Below are 24,965 nucleotides of genomic sequence, written 5' to 3'. Positions count from 1 at the left end.
TGTGAAAATTTGACCCCCATACTGATGTTATCCTTGTCCTCTCCTACAGTGGACCATTTCAGAGCTGGCCTGTTACACATACTCCCTGGTGTGTGTACCACTGTATGACACGCTAGGCCTCGAGGCCATTGAATACATCATCGACCAAGGTATGTCACAGGGCAACCACAAACTCCATTTGGAACAAGGTCACACTAGTGCAGCCTGATATCCAAAATTGACCCCTAGACTTTTCCATAGAAATAGAATTGCTAGAACAGGAAAAGCCCCTTAGATTATGGCAATTTTACTCATGGGTACCACACACTCAAGATTCTATATTACGGCAGTTATTTAGAGCTGAATGGGTTGGAGAGATGCAAGTACTATGGTAGAAGTTCCAATTCAGAAAGCAAGGTGCGGCTATTACCATAGATCGTACACCTATTGAATCCTTCCAGATCTACACTGTGTGCTAAGGGGCTACAGTAGCTACATTCCACACTGGCAAATGTATCTGTCTTAGCTTCCTCACCAGCTGTAGAATGAACTAGTATCAAGCAGCGGACACGGCGGCCCTCAAAGATTTGTTCATGATATAGAAGTTATCATTTTAACATAAGTTTATAAAGCACTGAACTCACAATAACACTGAAACCGTAAAATAAATGTAATCTGCATTAACTGTCATTTAAATGACAAGTCATGGTTGTCATTGTTGTAGGCATTCTACAAAAACATTACATTTATGTGTAACTAAGTACATTTCTCAGGACAAAAGACAGGACTATACCTCACACCATTACAACCGTCACAGAGCATTCAAAAATAACAGTTGACCATAAAAGACAAAAACCAGTGCCATCCCATGTTCTCAGCCGCTATCTCTACGGTGATCTGTGACTTGGTGGACAAAGTGCGGCTCATCCTGGACTGCGTGAGCGGCAAGGAGCACACATTGAAGACAATCGTGGTCATGGAGGACTTCGACAAGGAGCTTGTGGCCCGCGGACAGCAGAGCGGCATCGAGATCCTTAGCCTGAAGGATGTGGAGGTAAGCTCTAAAATGTCATGAACTTCTATGTTTACAGTAGACGCGATTTAGCAAAGGCTCTTATCCAGAGGCTCATAGATCAAAATGAGCACTCTGCTCGAACACGCTGGTTTTCTCAATGTTCTCTCGTTTTATTTGATTATGCTTATCCCAGCGAGCTAATGTTTCAATGCGGGGAAAATGAAACTGAATTATTGTCTTTTCTTTATGGTTTCTTTGTCACCCTCAGGCTGTTGGCAAAGCCCACCACCAGCAGCCATTGGTAAGTAGGACTCCACAAAGCCATATTGCGATTAATTCAAACAGTGGTGATTTTGATGAATCCCAAAGAAACAAGTAATGGGTTATTATTCTGTCTTTATTTGTTTGAGTATCTGATATGTCTGTACTGTTAAAGTAACATGCTACTAGATCTTAAATCTCTTTGATCTGCTATAGCCCCCAACACCAGATGACCTGGCACTCATCTGCTTCACTAGTGGAACCACAGGTGTGTGCATTAATTCTTCTTTCATGTCATTACTCTGTATTTCACAATGTAGATATCCCACATTAAACAAATATATTTTATAAGGCCCCTATGTTTTTACACTGCTGCTACTCGCTGTTTATTATCTATGCATAGTCACTTTACTCCTACCTATGTACAAATGACCTCGTCAGCACATTGACTTGGTACCCACTGTATATAGCCATCATTATTGTGTTTATTTTATTTCTTACATTAGTTTATTTAGTAAATATTTTCTTAATTCTATTTATTGAACTGCATTGTTGGTTTAAGGGCTTGTGAAGTAAGCATTTCACAGTAAGGTCTAAACCTGTTGTATTCGGCGCATGTAACAAATAAAATTGATTTGAGATACCTGTCCTGAAACCCCATAGAGTAAGCAGTACAGAGGTAGAAGCACAGTGGCAAGGAAAAACTCCTTGGAAGAAACTTAGAGGAACAAGGCTTTGAGAGGTGGCCTGTCCTCTTCTGGCTGTACCGGGTAGAGATTTAACAGTACCATTTAAGGCCAGATAGTTTTTTTTTTCAATCTGTTCATAGAGGACCAGCAGGGTCAGAAAATAACCATAATGGCTATAGAGGGTTCAAACACTTCAAGACGCTAAGGTCAGACTTTTCATAGTCAGGGATTTCAAAGTAGGGAGAGTAGACATTGTAAAAGTATGAACAGTCTTACTGGAAAGCAACACAGTAGAAAAAATAGGCCAGTACACTGACATGTAATCGTATAATACAAATAGAATGATAGTCAAGTGTGAAGTAACACTGTATATGCAAGCATGATCAGGATGATGTGTGTTACACTTGGACCCTCGTGACAAGAATGATCCAGTTGATGAAAAACGGTACTAATCCATTGTGTGTTTCCATGAATGGAGACTCCCACACGTTAATTACTGACTCTTTTATTAGTGATATTGCGTACTGGAAATATGATGCATCTAACCATCAAGATTTAATAAACGGTCACTTGTTTTCTTTTACTCCCAGGAAACCCAAAGGGTGGAATGCTTACACATGGCAATGTCATCGCCAATTGCGCTGCTTTCATCAAAATAACAGAGGTAAACTAACCACCCTTTTGATTAATTTGTTCCCTGAATGGTGTATCACAGGAAATGTAAGCATTGTGAATATCCAAAAATATAGGCATCATGACACGTGATTTGCATGACAACATATTTGAAATTTGGCCACTGCATATTCTCACAGAAGGCAGATTGCATACTGTTCTCATGAAAATCCTTGTTTGGGGCATTGGGATACTAGTTTAACAACCGAGAGACCCCCCAAAGTTCTCCAAACCGACGCTCCTTAGTCTGCAATCTTCTTAGTTAGAGAACTAACACGAGAATCTGAGCAAGGTATGTAAATGCAATAACAAGCAGCTGAGGTGTATAAAAACAACAAATCAAGTTTTGTGCTCGAGTATTGTCTATGGCTGCCCAATTCTGATATTTTGCCAACATGGTCTGACCAATCAGATCACGTATTTTTACCAATTATTGGGCAAAATATAAAAATTGGGCTGCCTATGTGTTTTGGTGTATATGGCAACCTCTGTTTTGTGACGCTAACACATCATCAGAAGTGTTTTTCTTATAACAGTAAGTAGAATTTATTAAACCTGGGAACTATTTCTTATTTGCAACAACAAACCTGGCTTAAACAGCTTTTTTTATCTGAACATTTGCCTTAGATGGGCAAGTAAAACAGAATGGGGACTTATTATGGGGAGGCTGGTACCATAGTGGTTAAAGCATTGGTTAATCGAAAGGTTGCTAGATCGAATCCCCGAGCTCACAAGGTAAAAATATGTCGTTCTGCCCCTGAACAGTGCAGCACTGTTCCCAGGCCATCATTGTAAATAAGAATTTCTTAACTGACTTGCCTAGTTAAATCAAGGTAAAAAAAAAAATAGATTATGCTTAGTGTCATGTTAATATGTACTGTTGTATTCCACACTGTATAAAGCTGCTATTTTCCACGCCTTGCAGCCGCCCTGCTAAATGTCCTTTAAAATCAAGCCAGTTATTTGTTTTCTTGCTTTTGTTCCTCAATCTTTGTGTTGACTTTCCTGTCTGTCCTATCTGTTCCCTCTTCCTTTTTTCCATTCCATGTATTTTTCTGCCCAGTGTCTACTCAGAGCATACTCGAGCACATCCTTAGTGCTGGACTTATCTCTTTCCTACCATTGGCCCACATGTTTGAGAAGGTTTTTGAGGTAATGTAATACCTGACGTGTGTCTTCCGCAGGTGCACTGCATGCTGAACCTCCACGACATTCACATGTCCTACCTACCTCTAGCACACATGTTTGAGAGGGTGGTGGAGGTATGTACTGAAACTGATAGAATGAGGAGAAGCAGGAACCCCTCGTTTCATTTCACCCTTGTTAATACTAAGACAGTTTTTTTTCAACAGGGGGGACAACCATTTTTTTTGCCCCATGCTAGTGTTTTTTGTTGTGAAAGAAAAACATGCTAAATTATTTTTTTTTAGGGTGTGCTTTAGGATATATGCATATTGTGTATTTGACCTTAAAGCGTCTATCAGCAGTATAAACAATAACAAAGCAGTCTCCCCACCCCTGGTTCTGTTAAAAAGCTGAGGGATGGGGCTGTAGAAATTGAATCGTTCTCAAATTCATAGATTGTTATGGATGTAACGATTGATCATCCGTGATATCAACATTATACTTTTAGCCTTGTTTTGTGGCTATATTGTACATTTTCTTTGTTTACAGTGTAAAACAAGCTTATATTTTGGGTTCTGATGGGGTATGATAGTTGGACTAAGCTCATCAGGCATAAGTTATATTCTTTGTGTACCCTTTATTTTTATTTAATAGTCCAAAAATGGATGTAGCAATTTGCCTCTGTTTAATATACATAATGTCATACTTGGGCTTAGCTTGATTTAGTTTTCCCAGTACCATGGAACCAATGGAATAGTCACAAGTGCGAACTCTAAGCAAAATCACCTAAAATATATTGAACATATTTGACCCCTGTACTTGGCAGTAATCGGACACTCTTCCTTTTCGTCTGCCTCCCCCTCACACCACCTCCGTTCTCCAGGGAGTGATCCTGGTGCACGGTGCCCGGATTGGCTACTTTCAGGGGGACATCAGGCTCCTGATGGACGACCTGAAAACCCTGCAGCCCACAGTCTTCCCTGTCGTCCCCCGCCTGCTCAACCGCATGTTTGACAAGGTCAGATATACTGTAGACCCTGAGGGATGTTTTCAACAATAATATGACCATATCACTTTGTACCGGTAGCTGGATTTATTTGAATTGGACATACACAAAAGATGAATACAAACATTTCTTAGAACAGTTGTACATGTGTATCAACATTATTTAAAGCATGGGTGGGTGTGGGCAAAGGTTTGTAAATCAAGATGCTTCAAAAACAATTTAAAGGTGTGTTGGACTGAATTCAACTACAGATTTCAAATAGCTCAGTGGCCTAGATTGATATGGGGTTGATGTTGTTGAATGCTTTTTTCTTTGGAGAAGGGGCGGTATGTAGCCCAGAGGTCAGACAGGCGGACCAGTAGCCAGACAGTCGCTGGTTCAAATCCTGGGCTGGGCAATAAAAGAGCGAACTGTCAACCAACGAGCTGCTGCTTTACAGATTGTAGCTACCCATCCACTTCAGTCTTGCCCTTGACGGAGGCAAGGTTGGGAGCAGGGTAAGAGACAAATATCCTTTGCAAGATGGACAAATAAGATATTTTTCTGTCTCTCCTTCATAGATCTTCGGACAGGCCAACACGCCACTGAAGAGGTGGTTGCTGGTTTTTGCCTCCAGGAGGAAGCATGCGGAGATGATGAATGGTGTGGTCAGGAAGGACAGCTTGTGGGACAAGCTCATCTTCCAAAAAGTCCAGGTACCCATGGATAGGAACCAGATTGTGCTAGAAAAGACTGACTTTAATGTTGCTAAGTTTAGGTTTCGGGTTCTGGGTGAGGGTTAGGGAGTTTTTTAATTTAGTTAGGATTGTGGGTATTGTAAAGACTAGGGTTAATGGTAAAACAATTGGTAAGAAAGTGCCACACATTAACATTTGGCAAATTTGTATGAAGTATTATAATGCAACTCTTAACTTATTGATGTGGAATGCACATGCAAAATTACAAGTGGTCTGCAGTTGTGAGTCCTGTTGTACGTACTGCCAAATTCTCTAAAACAACATTGGATGCAGCTTATGGCAGAGAAATTGACATTACATTTTCTGGCAACAGCTCTGGTGGACATTCCTGCAGTCAGCATGCCAATTGCACACGCCCTCAAAAGTGCATATTTTAATGGCCTTTTGGCCTCAGCACAAGGTGCACATGTGTAATGATTATGCTGTTTAATCCGATTCTTGATATGCCACACCTGTCAGGTGGATGGATTATCTTGGCGAAGGAGAAATGCTCACTAACAGGGATGTAAACAAATTTTTGCACAACTTGAGAGCGAAGCTTTTTGTGTATGGAACATTTCTGGGGCGACGACAAGGTCGAATCATGACGTCAGTGTTCTTCAGGTTGGAGCTCTAGAAAGATGCCAGAGATTCCGAGTTGGATTACTGTTCAAAACGTATTTTCCCAGTCGGAGCCTTTTATTATTTTTCTTGTTTTTCTTCTAGAGTTCCCAGTTGTCTTGAACTCACTGAAGTCTGAGATTTCCGAGTGTGCCAGAAGTCCTGCTGGATTGACAGCATGGCTAATGTTGAATGTTTATCCTTTTTAAGCTTGGAAAAGAGACCCTTAAACACAGATTTGGACCACACCCACTCCACTGAATAGCAGGCTAGTGATTGCTTTGCAATGCTTTCAGTTAGCCACTGAGTTGTGTAAAGTTTATGGCCAATGAGCACCGATAGGTTTTTATCTATAATTTCTCTTCCTATAACAAGGATTTAAATGGATTTCCCGGTAGATTGTCGACTTGATTCATGATGACTGCAAGTTGAGATTGCGAAACTTTTATGTTGACATGATCAGTCCAATCAAAGCTACGGTAAATATAACGTGATTTTTATCTGTGGCTTATGACCTTGAGCTGCCATGGATGGGCACTTTTAATGTAACTCTATGGCAGCACCCAAGGGGCTTGAGCACTCCCTGTAGATTTTGCGGTGACGCAGTGTCCCTGTCTGACAGAACACTGAGCCAATCACGTCGCAACTAGAGAACATTACCAACCCCTACACTCCATATTTTCCGCTGGCTGCCCCACCACAGAAAGCACTGAGCAAGGCTGAAATACCTGCATTTTGGAGCTGCCTTAAGAAAGCAAAAAAGAGACCATGTTTGTATGCGGCTTTATTACCTCAATGATAAAAAAAAAAAAAAAAAAACGTAAGTTGTTTGCAAACAGATGTGACATGTATTAATGTAAAACAGGCAACGTTAAAAGAACTGGTGGGGTACAAAATGGGTCGCCACTGTTCTTTATGAAGGTTAATCAACTCACTGGTTTGAGACCAGAAAATCAACCAAAAATTGCACTGCTAATTATTTAAATGTAAATTCATAATTTCTTCTTGGTTTAAGTTCAGGCTGGAGTTTTTTTCTTCCATTAATTTACCGAAAATTACTCAAGACACACACGACCCACTCAACCTCCCTCAACCCAAATTTGAGAATCGCTGCTCTATTGTGTGAGGTACAACCATGGCTGTCAATAACGTCTTTTCTCCTTTGTGCTCTCCAGAACAGTCTTGGGGGTCGTGTGAGGCTGATGATCACAGGAGCGGCCCCAGTTTCTCCAACCGTCCTGACGTTCCTTCGTGCCGCACTTGGCTGCCAGGTGAGACTGCCCATCATCGATTTACAAATTTAAATAACAGGTGAACAAAAGGATAAAATCTCTAGTTCAATTCTTCCACCAATCCATTGCTTCTAAATGTGTGGGGAAGAGTGCACAAATGCCCCCTTTCCCAGAGAATTTGGATGCAGAGCCTGGTTGCATTCTAATTCTTTAACCTTCTAAAGAGGTGTGCACTCATTCACTCCCCTTAATGCATTTAAAAGCATTGGATTGGTACATGCATGGCTGCAAGGAATTTCCCCCATATCCAACACACTAGTCCTTTCCTTTTTAAATCCTTTAGGGGGAGTTTACAGGCACACTCTTTGGGAGAAAGGTAGAGAATCAGAATATAGCCCGTTTCATACCCTAGAGAAGTAGCTCCCTCTTTTGACACTTCCTGTTTGTTCAATCATGTTCTCTTTCTATCAGTCAAAACAATCACTTCATGCTTGGGAATCAACCTCCTACCCAACCAGCCTGCTGTGGTGCCGAAGATAGATAATACTAGCATCAGAAACACAAGTTACTCCATTACAGTGCTTTCAAATCAATGTCTGGTGCTTCTACTTGACAGTTTTACGAAGGCTATGGTCAGACTGAGTGCACAGCTGGGTGTACCATGTCCGTGCCTGGGGACTGGACAGCAGGTAATACACACATTCAAGCGTTACCGACACATTCAATTACTACCACATGCTTAATCCAACAAGCAAGTCACACATGGCTCTACACCCTCTCTACACTCTGATTATACAAGAACAGTTTTACTTATGTGTCTTGTGGCTCACTGGAATCTTCATGAAACCTTATGAGACCATGTTGGCATTATGAAAGAACAGACAAAGTGTTACTGAAATGTGACAACACATCTCTTTCTGCCCAGGTCATGTGGGGGCTCCACTGCCCTGCAACTATGTAAAGCTGGCAGACGTGACTGAGATGAACTACTTTGCTGCCAATGGGGAAGGAGAGGTGAGGTGTAAAGACCATTGGAAGTCCCACCTTGGTTTCTTGTGTGCCTTTGATTGGAACAGCCAGTCTCATTGCTCCCTGTCCCTCCCCCTTGGCCCTAACCAGTCGATGTTAGCATATCTGAAGGGTCTGAATGGGTATAATCACTATAGTGGTAAAGCTTCCACCTTACTGATCTGCAAACATTGAAAAATAAGGGCCAAGTGCAGGCTTTAATACATGCGGTAAAGAGATGTTTGTAAACACCATGGAAATTCCACACACGGGTCCCCCCTGGTGGGGATAGAGCCAGAATTTCCTCATTGCCACCCATCAAAATTAGCCGATCAACTCCAATACATGTTCATGTCATTGTCACCAATCATCAAATGTATTTATATAGGCCTTCTTACATCAGCTGATATCTCAAAGTGCTGTACAGAAAGCCAGCCTAAAACCCCAAACAGCAAGCAATGCAGGTGTAGAAGCACGGCAAGGGAAAAACTCCCTAAAGAGGAACTAGGCTATGGGGGGGGGCAGTCCTCTTCTGGCTGTGCCGGGTGGAGATTATAACAGAACATGGCCAAGATGTTCAAATGACCAGCATGGTCAAATAATAATAATCACAGTAGTTGTCGAGGGTGCAACAAGTTAGCAACTCAGAAGTAAATGTCAGTTGGCTTTTCATAGCTGATCATTAAGAGTATCTCTACCGCTCCTGCTGTCTCTAGAGTTGAAAACTGCAGGTCTGGGACAGGTAGCACGTCCGGTGAACAGGTCAGACTTCCATAAACGCAGGCAGAACAGTTGAAACTGGAGCAGCAGCACGGCCAGGTGGACTGGGGACAGCAAGGAGTCATAATGCCAGGTAGACCTGAGGCATGGTCCTAGGGCTCAGGTCCTCCGCAAAAGAGTATCAGAGAGCATACTTAAATTCACACTGGACACCGGATAAGACTGGAGAAGTACTCCAGATATAACAGACTGACCCTTGCCCCTGACAAACTACTGCAGCATACTGGAGGCTGAGACAGGAGGCGTCAGGAGACACTAGCCCTAATCAACTGCATTACACTTAAAACGACTTCAAATATCACCATCGATTTCTATATGGTTAGCTATGCTACTAGCTTATCCGAACTTATCCAAGTTAGCAAACACACACTATTTCTACAAACGTTTGTGGACACTCCTTCAAATGAGTGGATTCAGCTATTTCGGTCACACCCATTGCTGACATGTGTATGAAATCAAGCACACAGCCATGCAATCTCCATAGCCAAACATTGGCAGTAGAATGGCCTTACTGAAGAGCTCAGTGACTTTCAACTTGGCACCGTCATAGGATGCCACCTTCGTAAAACGTCTGTCCTGCTTAAGCTCCCCCAGTCAACTGTAAGTGCTATTATTGTGAAGTGGCAACAACAGCTCAGCTGCGACGTGGTAGGCCACACAAGCTCACAGATCGGGACCGCCGTAGTGCGTAAAAATCGTCTCTCAGTTGCAACCCTCACTACTCCAAGCAGTTCCAAGCTGCCACCGGAAGCAACATCAGCACAAGAACTGTTCGTCGGGATCTTCATGAAATGGGTTTCCATGGCCGTGCCGCCGCACACTAGCCTAAGGTCACAACGCGCAATGCCTGGTGTAAAGCTCACCGCCATTGGACTCTGGAGCAGTGGAAACTCTCTCTGGAGTGATGAATCACACTTCTATCTGGCAGTCCGAAGGACGAATTTGGGTTTGGCAAATGCCAGGAGAACGTGAGGAAAAGTGGTCTGTGGCTGTTTTTCATGGTTCTGGCTAATACCCCTTAGATCCAGTGAATGGAAATCTTAATGCTACAGCATACATTGACGATTCTGTGCTTCCAACTTTGTAGCAACAGTTTTGGTGAAGGCTTTTCCTGTTTAAGCATGACAAAGCAAGGTCCATACAGAAATGTTTTGTCGATTTGGTGTGGAAGAACTTGACTGGCCTGCAAAGAGACCTGAACTAAACCCTGTCAATTACTCTTGGGATGAATTGGAAGGCCGACGGCAACCAGGAGAATTGCCCAACATTACTGCCTGACCTCACTTATGCTCTTGTGGCTGAATGGAAGCAAGTACCTGCAGCAATGTTCCAAAATCTAGTGGAATGCCTTCTCAGAAGAGTGAAGGCTGTTATAGCATCAAAGGGGGGGATCAACTCCATATTAATGCCCATGATTTTGGAATGAGATGTTTGACAAACAGGTATCCATATACAGTTAAGTCAGAAGTTTACATGCACTTAGGTTGGCGTCATTAACTTGTTTTTCAACCACTCCACAAATTTCTTACGTTTTTCATACAAAAATTAAAATAGCGCCCCCTATATCAAAGAGGTTAACAAACTATAGTTAAGGCAAGTCGGTTAGGACATCTACTTTGTGCGTGACACAAGTAATCCAACAATTGTTTAGACAGATTATTTCACTTATAGTCACTTATAGTTCACTTATAGTTCACAATTCCAGTGGGTCAGTGTACATGCACTAAGTTGACTGCCTTTATAAACAGCTTGGAAAATTCCAGAAAATTGTCATTGTCATTTAGAAGCTTCTGATAGGCTAATTGACATTTGAGTCAATTGGAGGTATACCTGTGGATGTATTTCAAGGCCTACCTTCAAACTCAGTGCCTCTTTGCTTGACATCATGGGGAAGAAAAAAAATCTGCCGACCCTCAGAAAAAAAATTGTAGACCTCCAAGTCTGGTTCATCCTTGGGAGCAATTTCCAAATGCCTGAAGGTACCACGTTCATCTGTACGAACAATAGTACGCAAGTATAAACACCATGGGACCGCGCAGCCGTCATACCGCTCAGGAAGGAGACGTGTTCTGTCTCCTAGAGATGAATGTACTTTGGTGCGAAAAGTGAAAATCAATCCCAGGACAGCAGCAAAGGACCTTGTGAAGATGTTGGAGGAAACCGGTACAAAAGTATTTTTATCCACAGTAAAACAAGTCCTATATCGACATAACCTGAAAGGCCGCTCAGCAAGGAAGAGGCCACTGCTCCAAAACTGCCATTTAAAAAAAGCCAGACTACATTTTGCAACTGCACATGGGGACAAAGATCGTACTTTTTTGGAGAAATATCCTCTGGTCTGATGAAACAAAAATAGAATTGTTTGGTCATAATGACCATTTTTATGTTTGGAGAAAAAAAGGGGAGGTTTGCAAGCCGAAGAACACCATCCCAACTGTGAAGCACGTGGGTGGCAGCATCATGTTGTGGGGGTGCTTTGCTGCAGGAGGGGCAGGTGCACTTCACAAAATAGATGGTATGATGAGGAAGGACAATTATGTGGATATTTGAAGCAACATCTCAAGGTATCAGTCAGGAAGTTAAAGCTTGGTCGTAAATGTGTCTTCCAAATGGACAATGACCCCAAGCATACTTCCAAAGTTGTGGCAAAAGGGCATAAGGACAACAAAGTCAAGGTATTGGAGTGGCCATCACAAAGCCCTGACCTCAATCCTATAGATAATATGTGGGCAGAACTGAGAAAGCGTGTGCGAGCAAGGATGCCTACAAACTTGACTGTTACACCAGCTCTGTCAGGAGGAATGGGCCAAAATGCACCCAAATGATTGTAGGAAGCTTGTGGAATGCTACCTGAAACATTGACCCAAGTTAAACAATTTAAAGGAAATGCTACCAAATACTAATTGAGTGTGTGTAAACTTCTGACCCACTGGGAATGTGATGAAAGAAATAAAAGCTGGAATCTTCACTTCTCTCTACTATTATTCTGACATTTCACATTGTTAAAATAAAGTGGTGATCCTAACTGACCTAAGACAGGAAATTTTTACTAGGATTAAATGTCAGGAATTTTGAAAAGTTTAAATGTATTTGGCTAAGGTGTATGTAAACTTCCGACTTCAACTGTACCTTTGGTCATGTAGTGTGTTTTCTAAACCCTTTTGTACAACTTCTAAATATTATGCAACGAAAAAACGGCCAAATCAGATTTTAGTAACCACATGATGTACCTACTAGAACACCTTAATCATGACGATTTGACGAATATCCACATTGTTAGATAAGGTTTTTTGAATGACCTCCAATGGCAGTGTCCTTGGTCTGCCTTCCATTGATCTCTTTAACGCATGTATTGGGACCTACTGGAATACTGAGATGGGGGTTTTCCCTAGCTTGCTTTATTGTGGTGGGGGTTGTCCCAGTTTAATTTTTGCACTGAGATACAGTGCCTAGACCATTGCACCACTCGGGAGCTTGCTTTGATACTTCACAATTTAATCAATAGCCTTTGAGGAGGTGGGTGTGTAGCCTGGTCTCATGTTTATTTGTGTATAAAATTCTGCTTCTTTGCAGGTGTGTGTAAAAGGACCAAACGTATTCAAGGGCTACCTGAATGACCCGGAGAAGACGAAGGAGGCCTTGGATCAGGATGGCTGGCTCCACACAGGAGACATTGGGAAGTGGCTGCCTGTAAGTACTGTCAACTCTACATTCAGCCACCTCTGTTTCTCAATTCTGGTCATTTTTCTTTTAGGCTTGATGTTGACTTGATTAGTTGAATCAAGTCTTAGTGCTAGGACAAAAACAAAAATGTGCACCTCTTTGGGTCCCCAGGACCAAGATTGGGAAACACTGAGCTAGCCTATAAGGCAGCGTTTGTCAATTGTCCTATGGTGGGGCTTTCAGTGACAATTGTTGTGCCAGAACGTTCACTACACATGAGGTGGAGAGGTGAGGAGTGAAATATGCCAATTAGGAATAAGGGGATGATTAGGTGGCTATGCTGGAATGGGGCCAGGTTGGGAATTTAGCCATGACAATGGGGCTAACACCTCTACTCTTACGGTAATTGCAATGGGATTTTTAATGACCAGAGGGTCAGGACACCGTTTATCGTCCCATCTGAAAGACTGCACACTATGCAGGGCAATGTCCCCTTCACTGCCCTGGGACATTGGATCTCCTTAGCGCTTCAACATCATTGCCAGCAGCATCTGGTATCCCATCCAGGGATCAATCAGAACTGACCCTGCTTAGATGATGACATGGGTACCAGGCAAAAGAGCAGACACTGGCCCACCCCTGCTATTGGGCCTCAATATATGACTGACTAAGAGTAGGAAAGTAGTAATGGGGCTAAATCTGATGTAGTTGATCACTACGGAGTTAAGTTTGTTTACTCTACTTTCAGAATGGCATTCTGAAGATTGTGGACAGGAAGAAGCACATCTTCAAGCTGGCTCAAGGAGAGTACATTGCCCCGGAGAAGGTCGAGAACATCTACATCCGGAGCGACCCGGTGGCCCAGATCTTTGTCCATGGCGATAGCTTGCAGGTGTGTGACAAACCAAATACTTTATATTGAAGCACTTTGTTTGTGGTTGGGTATGTACGTGCATAAAGTTTGTTGTGGCTGTAATCACCATTTAACTGAAACTTGTTTGGGTTACACTTATGACTTTCATGTATAAGCCACTGCTTGTAAATGTTGATACATTTGTAAATTAGTATAAATGCTTATGAATTGTAAAAACATAAATGTTTGACAATGTCTTGTTTGGCACAGGCTTGCCTGGTGGGCATTGTGGTGCCTGATCCAGACTTCTTACCAGGATGGGCAAAGAAGAAGGGCATCGAGGGTTCTTATTTGGAGATGTGCGCAAGCGAGGTTAGCTAGCTTCAATGTTATGGCAGATTTACCATCAACTAACAGTGTATTCAGTGGCTAATTTCCACAGTCCACGCTCTTAAACTTCAAGTGTTGTCCTCAGAAAAATGTCACTGAAGCTTGAAGAGCCTCTACAGTAACTCATTGACCAAACACACCAAGACAGTCGTGAAGAGGGCACAACAATGCCTTTTCCCCCTCAGGAGGTCCCCAGATCCTCAACGTTCTACAGCTGCACCATCGAGAACCGATTGCATTACTGCCTGGTATGGCAAATGTTTGTCATCCGACCGTAAGGTGCTACAGAGTGTAGTGCATACGGCCCAGTACATCACTGGGGCCCAAGCTTCCTGCCATCTAGCAGCATATCACCCTGCATACCACTGCTGGCTTGCTTTTGAAGCTAAGCAGGGTTGGTCCTGGTCAGTCCCTGGATGGGAGACCAGATGCTGCTGGAAGTGGTGTTGGAGGGCCAGTACGAGCCACTCTTTCCTCTGGTCTAAAAAAATATCCCAATGCCCTGTGTTGGGTGCCGTCTTTCGGATGGGACGTTAAACGGGTGTCCTGACTGAGGTCATTAAAGATCCCACGGGACTTATCGTAAGAGTAGGGGTGTTAACCCCGGTGTCCTGGTTAAATTCCCAATCTGGCCCTCAAACCATCAGTCACCTAATAAGCCCCAGTTTACAATTGGCTCATTATTCCCCCTCTCCTCTAACTATTCCCCAGGTCGTTGTTGCAAATGGGAACGTGTTCTCAGTCAACTTACCGGATAAATAAATAAAAAATCCAGGACCTATATACTAGGCGGTGTCAGAGGAAGGCCCAACAAATTGTCAGACTCCAATCACCCAAGTCATACTGTTCTCTCTGCTACCTCACGGCAAGCGATACCGGAGTGCCAAGTCTAGGTCCAAGAGACTCCTTAACAGCTACTACCCCCAAGCTATAAGACTACTAAACAATTAATCAAATGGCCACCTGGACTATTTACATTGACCCCCCCCCCCCCCCCCCCCGTTTTACACCGCTGCTACTCGCTGTTTATTATCTATGCATAATCACTTTACCCCAACCTACAAGTACAAATGACCTCGACTAACTTGTATCCCTGCACATTGACTCGGTACCGGTAACCCCTGTATATAGCCTCATTGTTATTTTGGTTTAATTTTATTTCTTTAGTTTATGTAGTAAATATTTTCTTAACCAACAATGCAGTTCAAGAAATGGAGTTACGGGCTTGTAAGTAAGCGTTTTACAGTAAGGTCTACACCTGTTGTATTTGGCGCATGTGACAAATACAATTTGATTTGGAGTGTAAAGTCTTAGAATAAGGCAATGTATTGGACATGCTAGCACGGCTATCGGAACAAGGCCAATCTCATCTCAAACACTCATCACAGTTTTTGTTTCTACTGAAAGTGTCCAAAAAAATGGGACTGCTTACATGCACATTTTTTGGGGGGGGATTGTATTAACAATAGACTAATGAACGAAATACTTGAAGATAGTTTGAGTGAACTATCCCTTTTAAGTACAGCCATTAAGATGAATTGTCTAAAGTGCCTGTCTTTCCAGGAGTTGAAAAATGCCATTCTGGAGGACATTCTGAGGCTGGGGAAAGAAGGGGGCCTGAAGTCTTTTGAGCAGGTAAGGCATCCTTCCTAAAGCTCCACACTCTCCTTAGGCACCATTTAGACAAGATAACGCTCACAAGTGATGTTGGTGCCAAAATGTGCATGATTATAATGCTGCCTTTGCATCTCAATGGGACATGGCTTGTTAAATAAAAGCTAAATGCATAATAAGCGGAATAATGAAGAACATACTCTCTGTCCCGTGCAGGTGAGAGATATCTCGCTGCACACGGAGATGTTCTCTGTCCAGAACGGCCTCCTGACGCCCACGCTCAAGGCCAAGAGGACCGACCTCCGCAGTCACTTCCAAGAGCAGATTGACCTGCTCTATGCGAAGATCAAGATGTGAACCCCCGGTTGAGGGGAAAGGGAAGCAGAGGGTGACGATCATCTGGAAACCATAGCCCGCTCCACTTGAATGTAATGCTCCTCGGATGTGATGATTGACGACGGTTGTGCCCTCCCTTGTCTACTGTGACTGTGTCTTTGGTCCCTTTGCGATGGAGGGGGAGGGAGACGGTTATGTTAGAGGCCTAGACCGGGATTTGTACAAATGCAGGTAGACCCATGCACTGCGATTAGACTTTTAAAGGCATTTTTTTTAAAGTAAATTGCAGTGCACAGGTTGTTATATCTAGGCCGTAGTGAAAGAGGGAGAGATTCATGCCTTACTGTCCATGTGACGCTCTGTGTCAACCATTCCTGTCATCTATTTCAAGTGCCTATCGAGTTTGGAGTTTCTCGACCATCTCAAGGTCGGTAATCCCTCAATTGTCAGTTTCAATTAACTCATTTTTACTAATCATCTCCAAATTCTGTCAAACTTTAGATTATTTTATGTTAATACCACACCCGTATGCAGATGTTTCAGTATCACCCTTGTTCAACTTGAGAAATACAGTAGCTATTTATAGCAGTCTATTTAATGTTTGTCTCTTAATTTAATTTGATATTTAATATCATTGAATGTTACTGTAAGTAGTGTGTCTTGTATAAGGGGGGAAAAAATCATGAGGACATCAATGGGTCATGGTTGATACAGGAAGTGCCACGTTTTCTTTTTCTCTGCATTCCCTTTCTCTACATACCAACGTTGAACTGTCAGAAGGCCTAGTCTGAACCTTTCTGAACAGTTCCAGATCTATTTTACACATGACAAGTAGGAAGACGTCCATTCAGAAAGGTGTTATGATTTTCTGAACTGCTAATGGTACAAAAGCCTGGCAAAGGAAACAAGCCTCCTACACAGCAGGGATAAAAGACAAGGTTGTGTGTTTTCGTTCTGGTATTGCACATGCAAAGTGCCACTGTTTCTGCTCTTACACAAACATTTATTCCGTAAGTGTCCTTAAAACTACAGTGGCCTCAATGTGCCAAAATGCATACGCTGGTACCTGTCCTATCCACAGAACTTAGTCCTGTCGGCCAATTGGAACCTGGGGTCGTAATTCTGAAGGCAACAATCAGTAGCCAGCTGCCCGATTCTCTTTCCGAAATGTGCACTTATTCACATAAAAGGAATAATTGGGTGTAAGAAATGATGCACGGTCTCTAGCTAGCCCATGCTTACACATCCAATGCTTTTAAATGTTTTCAAATGGAGGTGGTAAAACTGACCTTTGTCCAATTGAACTGCACACTCACCATCCATTTGAAGATGTTTGCTCCCATTTGATGCCTAATGAAGGATACCCTGGAGAATGATCAGGTTAAGCTGGTTTAGACCAGTACCAAGCCATGGCTCACTGGCCCCTTGCAAGCTTACTTTTGTGGACAGAAATAGTGATTTGTGTTAGGCCTAACCAACAATTTACCTCTATAAGGAACCACATTATAGACATTTGTCTCCTTTGCAATCTAGCAAGGGTCCTTTTGTGAATTCAGGTTATTTAACAATGAATTAAGTGCTCATGATACACATTGACCTGTTTGTTAACATTGTTCTGTACTGGGTTTCTGCTTGGGTCACGTTATCGAGACACCGTCAGATGGCCAATACTAGGAACTTGACCTCTCTTTAAATCGACTTAACCGTGTTCGGTTTCGATGTGTTTTGTACAGGAGTAGAAACCATACCTTTTCATTTACTTGACTGTACCAAATAAACCCTTTGTCCCTGCGCTCTCTGATTCATCTTTTTTTTTTTTTTGTGATGTACGCAATACGGTAACTGATTTAAGTCATCACAAAAACGTTAAACTTTATGATGCATGGTTTTATTTGGATTCCCATTAGCTTTTGTAGAAGCATCTGCTACTCTTCCTGGGGTCCACAAAAAATACATGACACTAACACTGATCGATAAGGACAGTCACACGAAATACAACACAATGTTGTTACCTCACAGTCCCCGCTGTTCCATAAGATGTCTAATCCAGTTCCTAAAGGTAATTTTACTGTTTGCTTGAGTATTTGGAGTTCCATGCGATCATGGATCTGTATAATACTATGCGTTGTCATGATTTCGTTTTGGACTTGGGGACTGTGAAGAGACCCCTGGTGGCATGTCTTGTGGGATAAACATGGGTGTCTGAGCTGAATGTTATTTGATAATGAAGACAATCTGGAGTTTTCATTGCAGTAATACTTCTCATGAAACCTAGAAGAGAAGTAGTTACTCTCATGAACCCTCGACCAGGATGGACTGGCGTGTTAGTTCTATATGTGCTGCTCTGTGTTGAGCCAGCTGCAGCTTTGCTAGGTCTGTCTTTGCTGCACTTGACCATATTACCGGACACACAGTAATCAAGGTGGGACAAGACCAGAGTCTTAACAACTAGTACAGTTAGATTTTTGTATTAAACTCAACTTATTTTTATAACAGACACACCCCCATCTTCACAACTTTGTCAATATGACTTGACCATGATAATTGACCATCCAATGTTATACCTAGGAGTTCGCTTCCTCAACTTGCTCAGTGGTCTGAACCAAATAAAATGCTTTCGTTTTATGTATTTAAGACCAGTTTATTACTAACCACCCAGTCTGATACTCTTTAGAATTTCAGTGAGCTCACTGGCTTTGGGTGCTGACATGTTAAGTGTGGAATCATCCGCATACATAGTCATTTTAGCTTCGTGTAAGACCTGCGGCAAATCATTTGTAAAAATAGAGAAGCGTAACGGCAACTGCCTTGAACACTGGGTTCTATTGGATAAACAACTCTCCAAGCAAGTGATGTAAAGTCATAGCAAGTGAGTTTCTTCAATAACAATTTATGATCAATAAGAAAGTCTGAACTGAAATCTAACTATACAGCTCCAACTATCTTATTTATTTGAACCAATCTTTCATTTGAGTAAGTGCAGTACAAGTTGAGTGCCCTATATCTGAAATTCAGAAGTTAACTTGTTCTCTGAAAAATTATATTGTATGGCTCAGTTGGCACTTGCAATGCCAGGGTTGTGGGTTCGATTTCCACGGGGGAACCAGTACAAATTAAATGAAATATCCACTCACTACTGTAAGTCTCTCTGGATAAGAGCGTCTGCTAAATGATTAAATGTCAAATGTATTTGGTCAAACACAATTCTCTCCATCAGTTTACTTAGAACAGGCAGCAAACTGATTGGACGGTTGTAAGAGCCAGCGAAGGGTGCTTTACTATTTTTAGGCAGCGGAATTACTTTCACTTCCTTCCATGCCTGTGGACACATGCTTGATGACTCAATTTGCAGATAAATGGTTTGCAGTCATATGTTTATTATAAAATCACTCACAAAATAATCCAGAACAAACAAGTACCAGAAAACAGGTTGGTAGTTTATCAATGTCCAGTTATCAGAAACATCCTACCAAGCTATATACAATTCTACGCTATCAGAACAACCAGTAGGGCCGGCATTCAATGCAAGGTGCATTATTGTGCAACGCCCTACACAGCCGATAATGATCTTTTTAACAGCATATTCACAGACATTTGTGGAGATTTCCGGCTTAACCGTAAATTACCTTTAAAAGTATGTTATAGTGCGCCACGCTGTATCGCAGGGGTCTCCCTCCTTTTCTACCATGAGAGCTTCTTTATTTTTATTTATTTTTATAGATTTTTTGTTTTCATTCTCAATTACAATTGTTCATAGAGAAACAACAAAATTGTATGTTCTATGTCAATGCTTAAATCTGGAAGAAAACAAATATTTACCCTTTAATTGCGCATCTAAAGCGTGAGGAACCGTCTAATGTGTCGGTCTAGCGACGGTTCTGTACTGCTGCTGCTCATTTCATGGCAAAGTTTGCAAATAACAAATAATTGATACAAATGATATACTACTGATAATTGAGAAGGGTTGGGGAAAGTATTTGTCAACCCACAAGACAGTTATATCTGGCTACACACGGAGTGATAGACAAACGCACGACACAGACAGACTAGCAATATTCCTGGAAATTAATTTGGCAGATATTGTGTTAGGTTTGGGTTTTTAAGCCAATAGTGGCTGACCAGGGGTGGGATACTGTCAATGTTGCATCGACTAGATAGTAGCTGGGAGCTTGTGGTGTCTGATACTTGTGAGATTTGTTTGACAGTTTGCGAGGAACACGTGAAAATTGCATGTACTTTCAGAATTGTTTGGCGAGCTACTCACAGGTGGGCTGCGAGCAACTGGTAGCTTACAATCAACCTGTTGGAGAACCCTGCTATAACACACCTTGCATTGAATAGGCCTAGGTCATTGGGAAAAAACTCTGTTTATAAAGTGCATTAACAGCCAGGAATTGAGGATTGTACTGAATTACTGTATTACATATTAGAAATGAACTGTTGGACAAGTATAACCGCCCTCTAATGCGAGGCAAATGGTGGTTACACCAGATACTGACAAACTTAAGGTATCTGTGACCAACAGATACAGTCATGTGAAATCCATTCTTCCATGCTGCTCCTGGAGATTCACCGGCTGGCAGGCTTAATTCAACTAAGCATCAAGCCCTTGAATCGAATCAAATCAAATCTTATTTGTCACTTGTGCCGAATACAACAAGTGTAGACCTTAGTGAAACGCTTACTTACAAGCCCTTAACTAACAATGCTTTAAGTAAGAAAATAGAAAATAAAAGTCACAAGTAATTCAACAGCAGCAGTAAAATAACAAGCGAGGCTATAGACAGGGGGTACCGGTACAGAGTCAATGTGTTGGGGCACCGGTTAGTCAAGGTAATCTACATTCTACATTTTTTCTGTTACTGTGGGATTCTTTTTTGAGTTACCAATTCATGTAGCCAGAGGAAGTCAGGTACCCAACAGAGTCAGGTACTGGAGATGTAATTTACTATTAAAATGGCAACACGTGTGACTGAGGTGATTCAGACTTTTGTAGCAGTGAGGGGAACAGGTGCAGAACTCACCATTGTAGCTGACGCAAATGTCCTGTGGTAATGGGTTCCAAAGTTATTTCAATTAATGACATACTGGTTCCAAAGTTATTTCAATTAATGACATACTGGTTCCAAAGTCATTTCAATTAATGACATACTGGTATACCATTCACCTAAAACACAGGCTCTCGATTGTGGTTATAAGATGACTTGTGTCAAAACTATTATTAGTATATTCTATTTAATCAAAGTCAATACTATTTTAGTGTTAACCAGCGTGTACTGGAAGCTCTTACAAACAGGGTCGGGACACTTCTGGTACCAGACCTCTAAGATCTACCAGAATCCTGGGGGGAAGAAAGGCCAGAGAAGTCAGGGCGACAGAAGCAGGGTGTTCATCTGTTAGAGGAATTTAATTCCTATATGTTCATTAACCAATTCAATTGTAACAAAGAAAAACACTTTGTCCGTTTCTAAGAATTTGTAAGGTTCTTATTTGCATAAAATAGACAAAGATCAGTCTCAAAATTCATCAGTAGCGTTTATTTCCGAGAGCTCTGCTCAAAATACCATGTACATTAGTTTATATACCATTCTAACCTACGCACATACATACACACTAACATTTGGATTCTCTCTTTTTCTACTGAAGTCTCACCACAGTTTATTACCACTTAGCTGACAGTTCCAGTCCCCCCCAGATACGGAAAACCTGGAGGGGTTCTCCCTGTCCTATCTTATCTCTCCAGAGTTATAGCTGGGTCGGTTCAAACATAGGTTAAGGACCCTCTTTGTTTTCGTTAGGCAAACACATGCATTGCTCTCTTCCCCCCTCCAACCTAGTTGGAGCTGTGTTTATTATTTTTAATTACACCTTGTTCATGCTACATAACCTCTAATCCCTAATGGTTAAGTTTCTGGGTAGAAGTATTTAATCATTTATCTTCAACCTTGATAAAATATCTAAACATAATCTCAAAAGTCTACCCTAAATTCCTTATGTTCTCTTGCATCCTCCTCACAACACATTGGAGAAGGTCCTAGTGGAGGAACCAAGGATCTTCTCCTCAGATGCATTTTGAGAAGGAGGTTGAGGAATCAAGGAAAGGAGGAATCAAGAAAACATTTGAAATTCACCAAAGTGTATCAATATACTGACAAGAGACAGGATTAAGTGCTCTAACAATGGGGGCATTGTGATTCGGAAAGTATTCAGACCCCTTGACTTTTTCCACCTTTGTGACCTGATTCAGAAAACTAGGCGTATGTTGCAAGTCACGACTTCACAGGAGGGCTGTTTGAACGTTAAAAAAAATGTTTGAATCAAAATGTGTTTTTTGGCAGAAATGCCTTCTCGAACATGTGAACTTTCATGTGCCTAATATCAAACTTGTATGCCATCTGTAAATACGAATAAAATTGTTAAATTACGAGCCTAGTTGGTTTATTCACAGAAAAAGTGAGCAACCTTCCCGCTAGCCATGATTGGCTGAGATAATGAGTGGGCTGGACATGCCGAGAGATGAGTTTGGATTGGTTTGCCATATAGCGCTGGGCTATCTATTGGAGCTGATCAGTATGTTTAGGTAATTGTGTTGAACACGGCTGTTTTTTTAAAATGTATCGCGTAGTAACCAGCATAAACCTAATGTCAAGTTAAAGTGTACTGTTAGCTAACATTTTTGTTATGTTACAGCCTTATTCTAAAATGGATAAAATTGTTGTTTTTTCTCAATCTATACATAATACCCCATAATGACTGAGCAAAAACGTTTATTTTTTATTTTTATTTTTTTAATGTTTACAAATGTATAAAAAAATTAGAGGTCGACCGATTATGATTTTCCAACACCGATACCGATTATTGGAGGACCAAAAACCAGATGCCGATTAATCGGCCGATTTAAAAAATGTATTTGTAATAATGACAATTACAACAACACTGAATGAACACTTCTTTTAACTTAATATAATACATAAATAAAATTATTTTAGCCTCAAATAAATAATGAAACATGTTCAATTTGATTTAAATAATGCAAAAACAAAGTGTTGGAGAAGAAAGTAAAAGTGCAATATGTGCCATGTAAGAAAGCTAACGTTTAAGTTCCTTGCTCAGAACATGAGAACATATGAAACCTGGTGGTTGCTTTTAAATCAAATCCAATTTTATTTGTCACATACACATGGTTAGCAGATGTTAATGCGAGTGTAGCAAAATGCTTGTGCTTCTAGTTCCGACAATGCAGTAATAACCAACAAGTAATCTAGCTAACAATTCCAAAACTACTACCTTATAGACACAAGTGTAAGAGGATAAAGTATATGTACATAAAGATATATGAATGAGTGACGGTACAGAGCGGCATAGGCAAGATACAGTAGATGGTATTGAGTGCAGTATATGCATATGAGATGAGTATGTAAACAAAGTGGCATAGTTAAAGTGGCTAGTGATACATGTATTACATAAAGATGCAGTAGATGATATAGAGTACAGTATATACGTATACATATGAGATGGATAATGTAGGGTATGTAAACATTATATTAGGTAGCATTGTTTAAAGTGGCTAGTGATATATTTACATCATTTCCCATCAATTCCCATTATTAAAGTGGCTGGAGTTCGGGTGGTGTAGGTGTCCTGGAGGGCAGGTAGTTTTCCCCCGGTGATGCGTTGTGCAGACCTCACTACCCTCTGGAGAGCCTTACGGTTGTGGGCGGAGCAGTTGCCGTACCAGGCGGTGATACAGCCCGACAGGATGCTCTCGATTGTGCATCTGTAGAAGTTTGTGAGTGCTTTTGGTGACAAGCCGAATTTCTTCAGCCTCCTGAGGTTGAAGAGTTTGTCTGTGATGTGTATGCAGAGGAACTTAAAACTTACTACCCTCTCCACTACTGTTCCATCGATGTGGATAGGGGGGTGTTCCCTCTGCTGTTTCCTGAAGTCCACAATCATCTCCTTAGTTTTGTTGACGTTGAGTGTGAGGTTATTTTCCTGACACCACACTCCGAGGGCCCTCACCTCCTCCCTGTAGGCCGTCTCGTCGTTGTTGGTAATCAAGCCTACCACTGTTGTGTCGTCCGCAAACTTGATGATTGAGTTGGAGGCGTGTGTGGCCACGCAGTCGTGAGTGAACAGGGAGTACAGGAGAGGGCTCAGAACGCACCCTTGTGGGGCCCCAGTGTTGAGGATCAGCGGGGTGGAGATGTTGTTGCCTACCCTCACCACCTGGGGGCGGCCCGTCAGGAAGTCCAGTACCCAGTTTTACAGGGCGGGGTCGAGACCCAGGGTCTCGAGCTTGATGACGAGCTTGGAGGGCACTATGGTGTTAAATGTCGAGCTGTAGTCGATGAACAGCATTCTCACATAGGTATTCCTCTTGTCCAGATGGGTTAGGGCAGTGTGCAGTGTGGTTGAGATTGCATCGTCTGTGGACCTATTTGGGCGGTAAGCAAATTGGAGTGGGTCTAGGGTGTCAGGTAGGGTGGAGGTGATATGGTCCTTGACTAGTCTCTCAAAGCACTTCATGATGACGAAAGTGAGTGCTATGGGGCGGTAGTCGTTTAGCTCAGTTACCTTAGCTTTCTTGGGAACAGGAACAATGGTGGCCCTCTTGAAGCATGTGGGAACAACAGACTGGGATAGGGATTGATTGAATATGTCCGTAAACACACCAGCCAGCTGGTCTGCGCATGCTCTGAGGGCGCGGCTGGGGATGCCGTCTGGGCCTGCAGCCTTGCGAGGGTTGACACGTTTAAATGTTTTCCTCACGTCGGCTGCAGTGAAGGAGATTCCGCATGTTTTAGTTGCGGGCCGTGTCAGTGGCACACTCAAAGCGGGCAAAAAAGTTATTTAGTCTGCCTGGGAGCAAGACATCCTGGTCTGTGACGGGGCTGGTTTTCTTTTTGTCATCCGTGATTGACTGTAGACCCTGCCACATACTGAGCCGTTGAATTGAGATTCTACTTTGTCTCTATACTGACGCTTAGCTTGTTTGATTGCCT

The 24,965-nt window shown here is 42.1% G+C and overlaps 1 protein-coding gene across 3 annotated transcripts in view; it reads left to right on the top strand.

Moving 5' to 3' along the window:
• LOC109894210 (long-chain-fatty-acid--CoA ligase 1-like) overlaps positions 1-17,754 on the top strand; it is a 49,287-nt gene extending 31,533 nt beyond the window's left edge. For all 3 annotated transcript variants that reach the window (XM_020487501.2, XM_031828509.1, XM_020487503.2), the window contains exons 6-21: positions 50-149; positions 858-1,033; positions 1,263-1,295; positions 1,472-1,523; positions 2,535-2,608; positions 3,801-3,878; positions 4,625-4,759; positions 5,308-5,442; positions 7,260-7,355; positions 7,933-8,005; positions 8,242-8,330; positions 12,678-12,794; positions 13,516-13,659; positions 13,891-13,992; positions 15,574-15,645; positions 15,841-17,754. In XM_020487501.2, coding sequence (XP_020343090.1) covers positions 50-149; positions 858-1,033; positions 1,263-1,295; positions 1,472-1,523; positions 2,535-2,608; positions 3,801-3,878; positions 4,625-4,759; positions 5,308-5,442; positions 7,260-7,355; positions 7,933-8,005; positions 8,242-8,330; positions 12,678-12,794; positions 13,516-13,659; positions 13,891-13,992; positions 15,574-15,645; positions 15,841-15,981 — 1,617 coding nt within the window. In that variant the 3' untranslated portion in view covers positions 15,982-17,754. The remainder of the gene's footprint in view (positions 1-49; positions 150-857; positions 1,034-1,262; positions 1,296-1,471; positions 1,524-2,534; positions 2,609-3,800; positions 3,879-4,624; positions 4,760-5,307; positions 5,443-7,259; positions 7,356-7,932; positions 8,006-8,241; positions 8,331-12,677; positions 12,795-13,515; positions 13,660-13,890; positions 13,993-15,573; positions 15,646-15,840) is intronic.
• Positions 17,755-24,965: the final 7,211 nt, after the last annotated feature.

This window comes from Oncorhynchus kisutch, linkage group LG7 (genome assembly GCF_002021735.2).
Source record: "Oncorhynchus kisutch isolate 150728-3 linkage group LG7, Okis_V2, whole genome shotgun sequence".
Taxonomy (NCBI): domain Eukaryota; kingdom Metazoa; phylum Chordata; class Actinopteri; order Salmoniformes; family Salmonidae; genus Oncorhynchus; species Oncorhynchus kisutch.
Note: the sequence above shows the minus strand (reverse complement) of the source record. Positions and strands in the feature narration are given on the sequence as shown.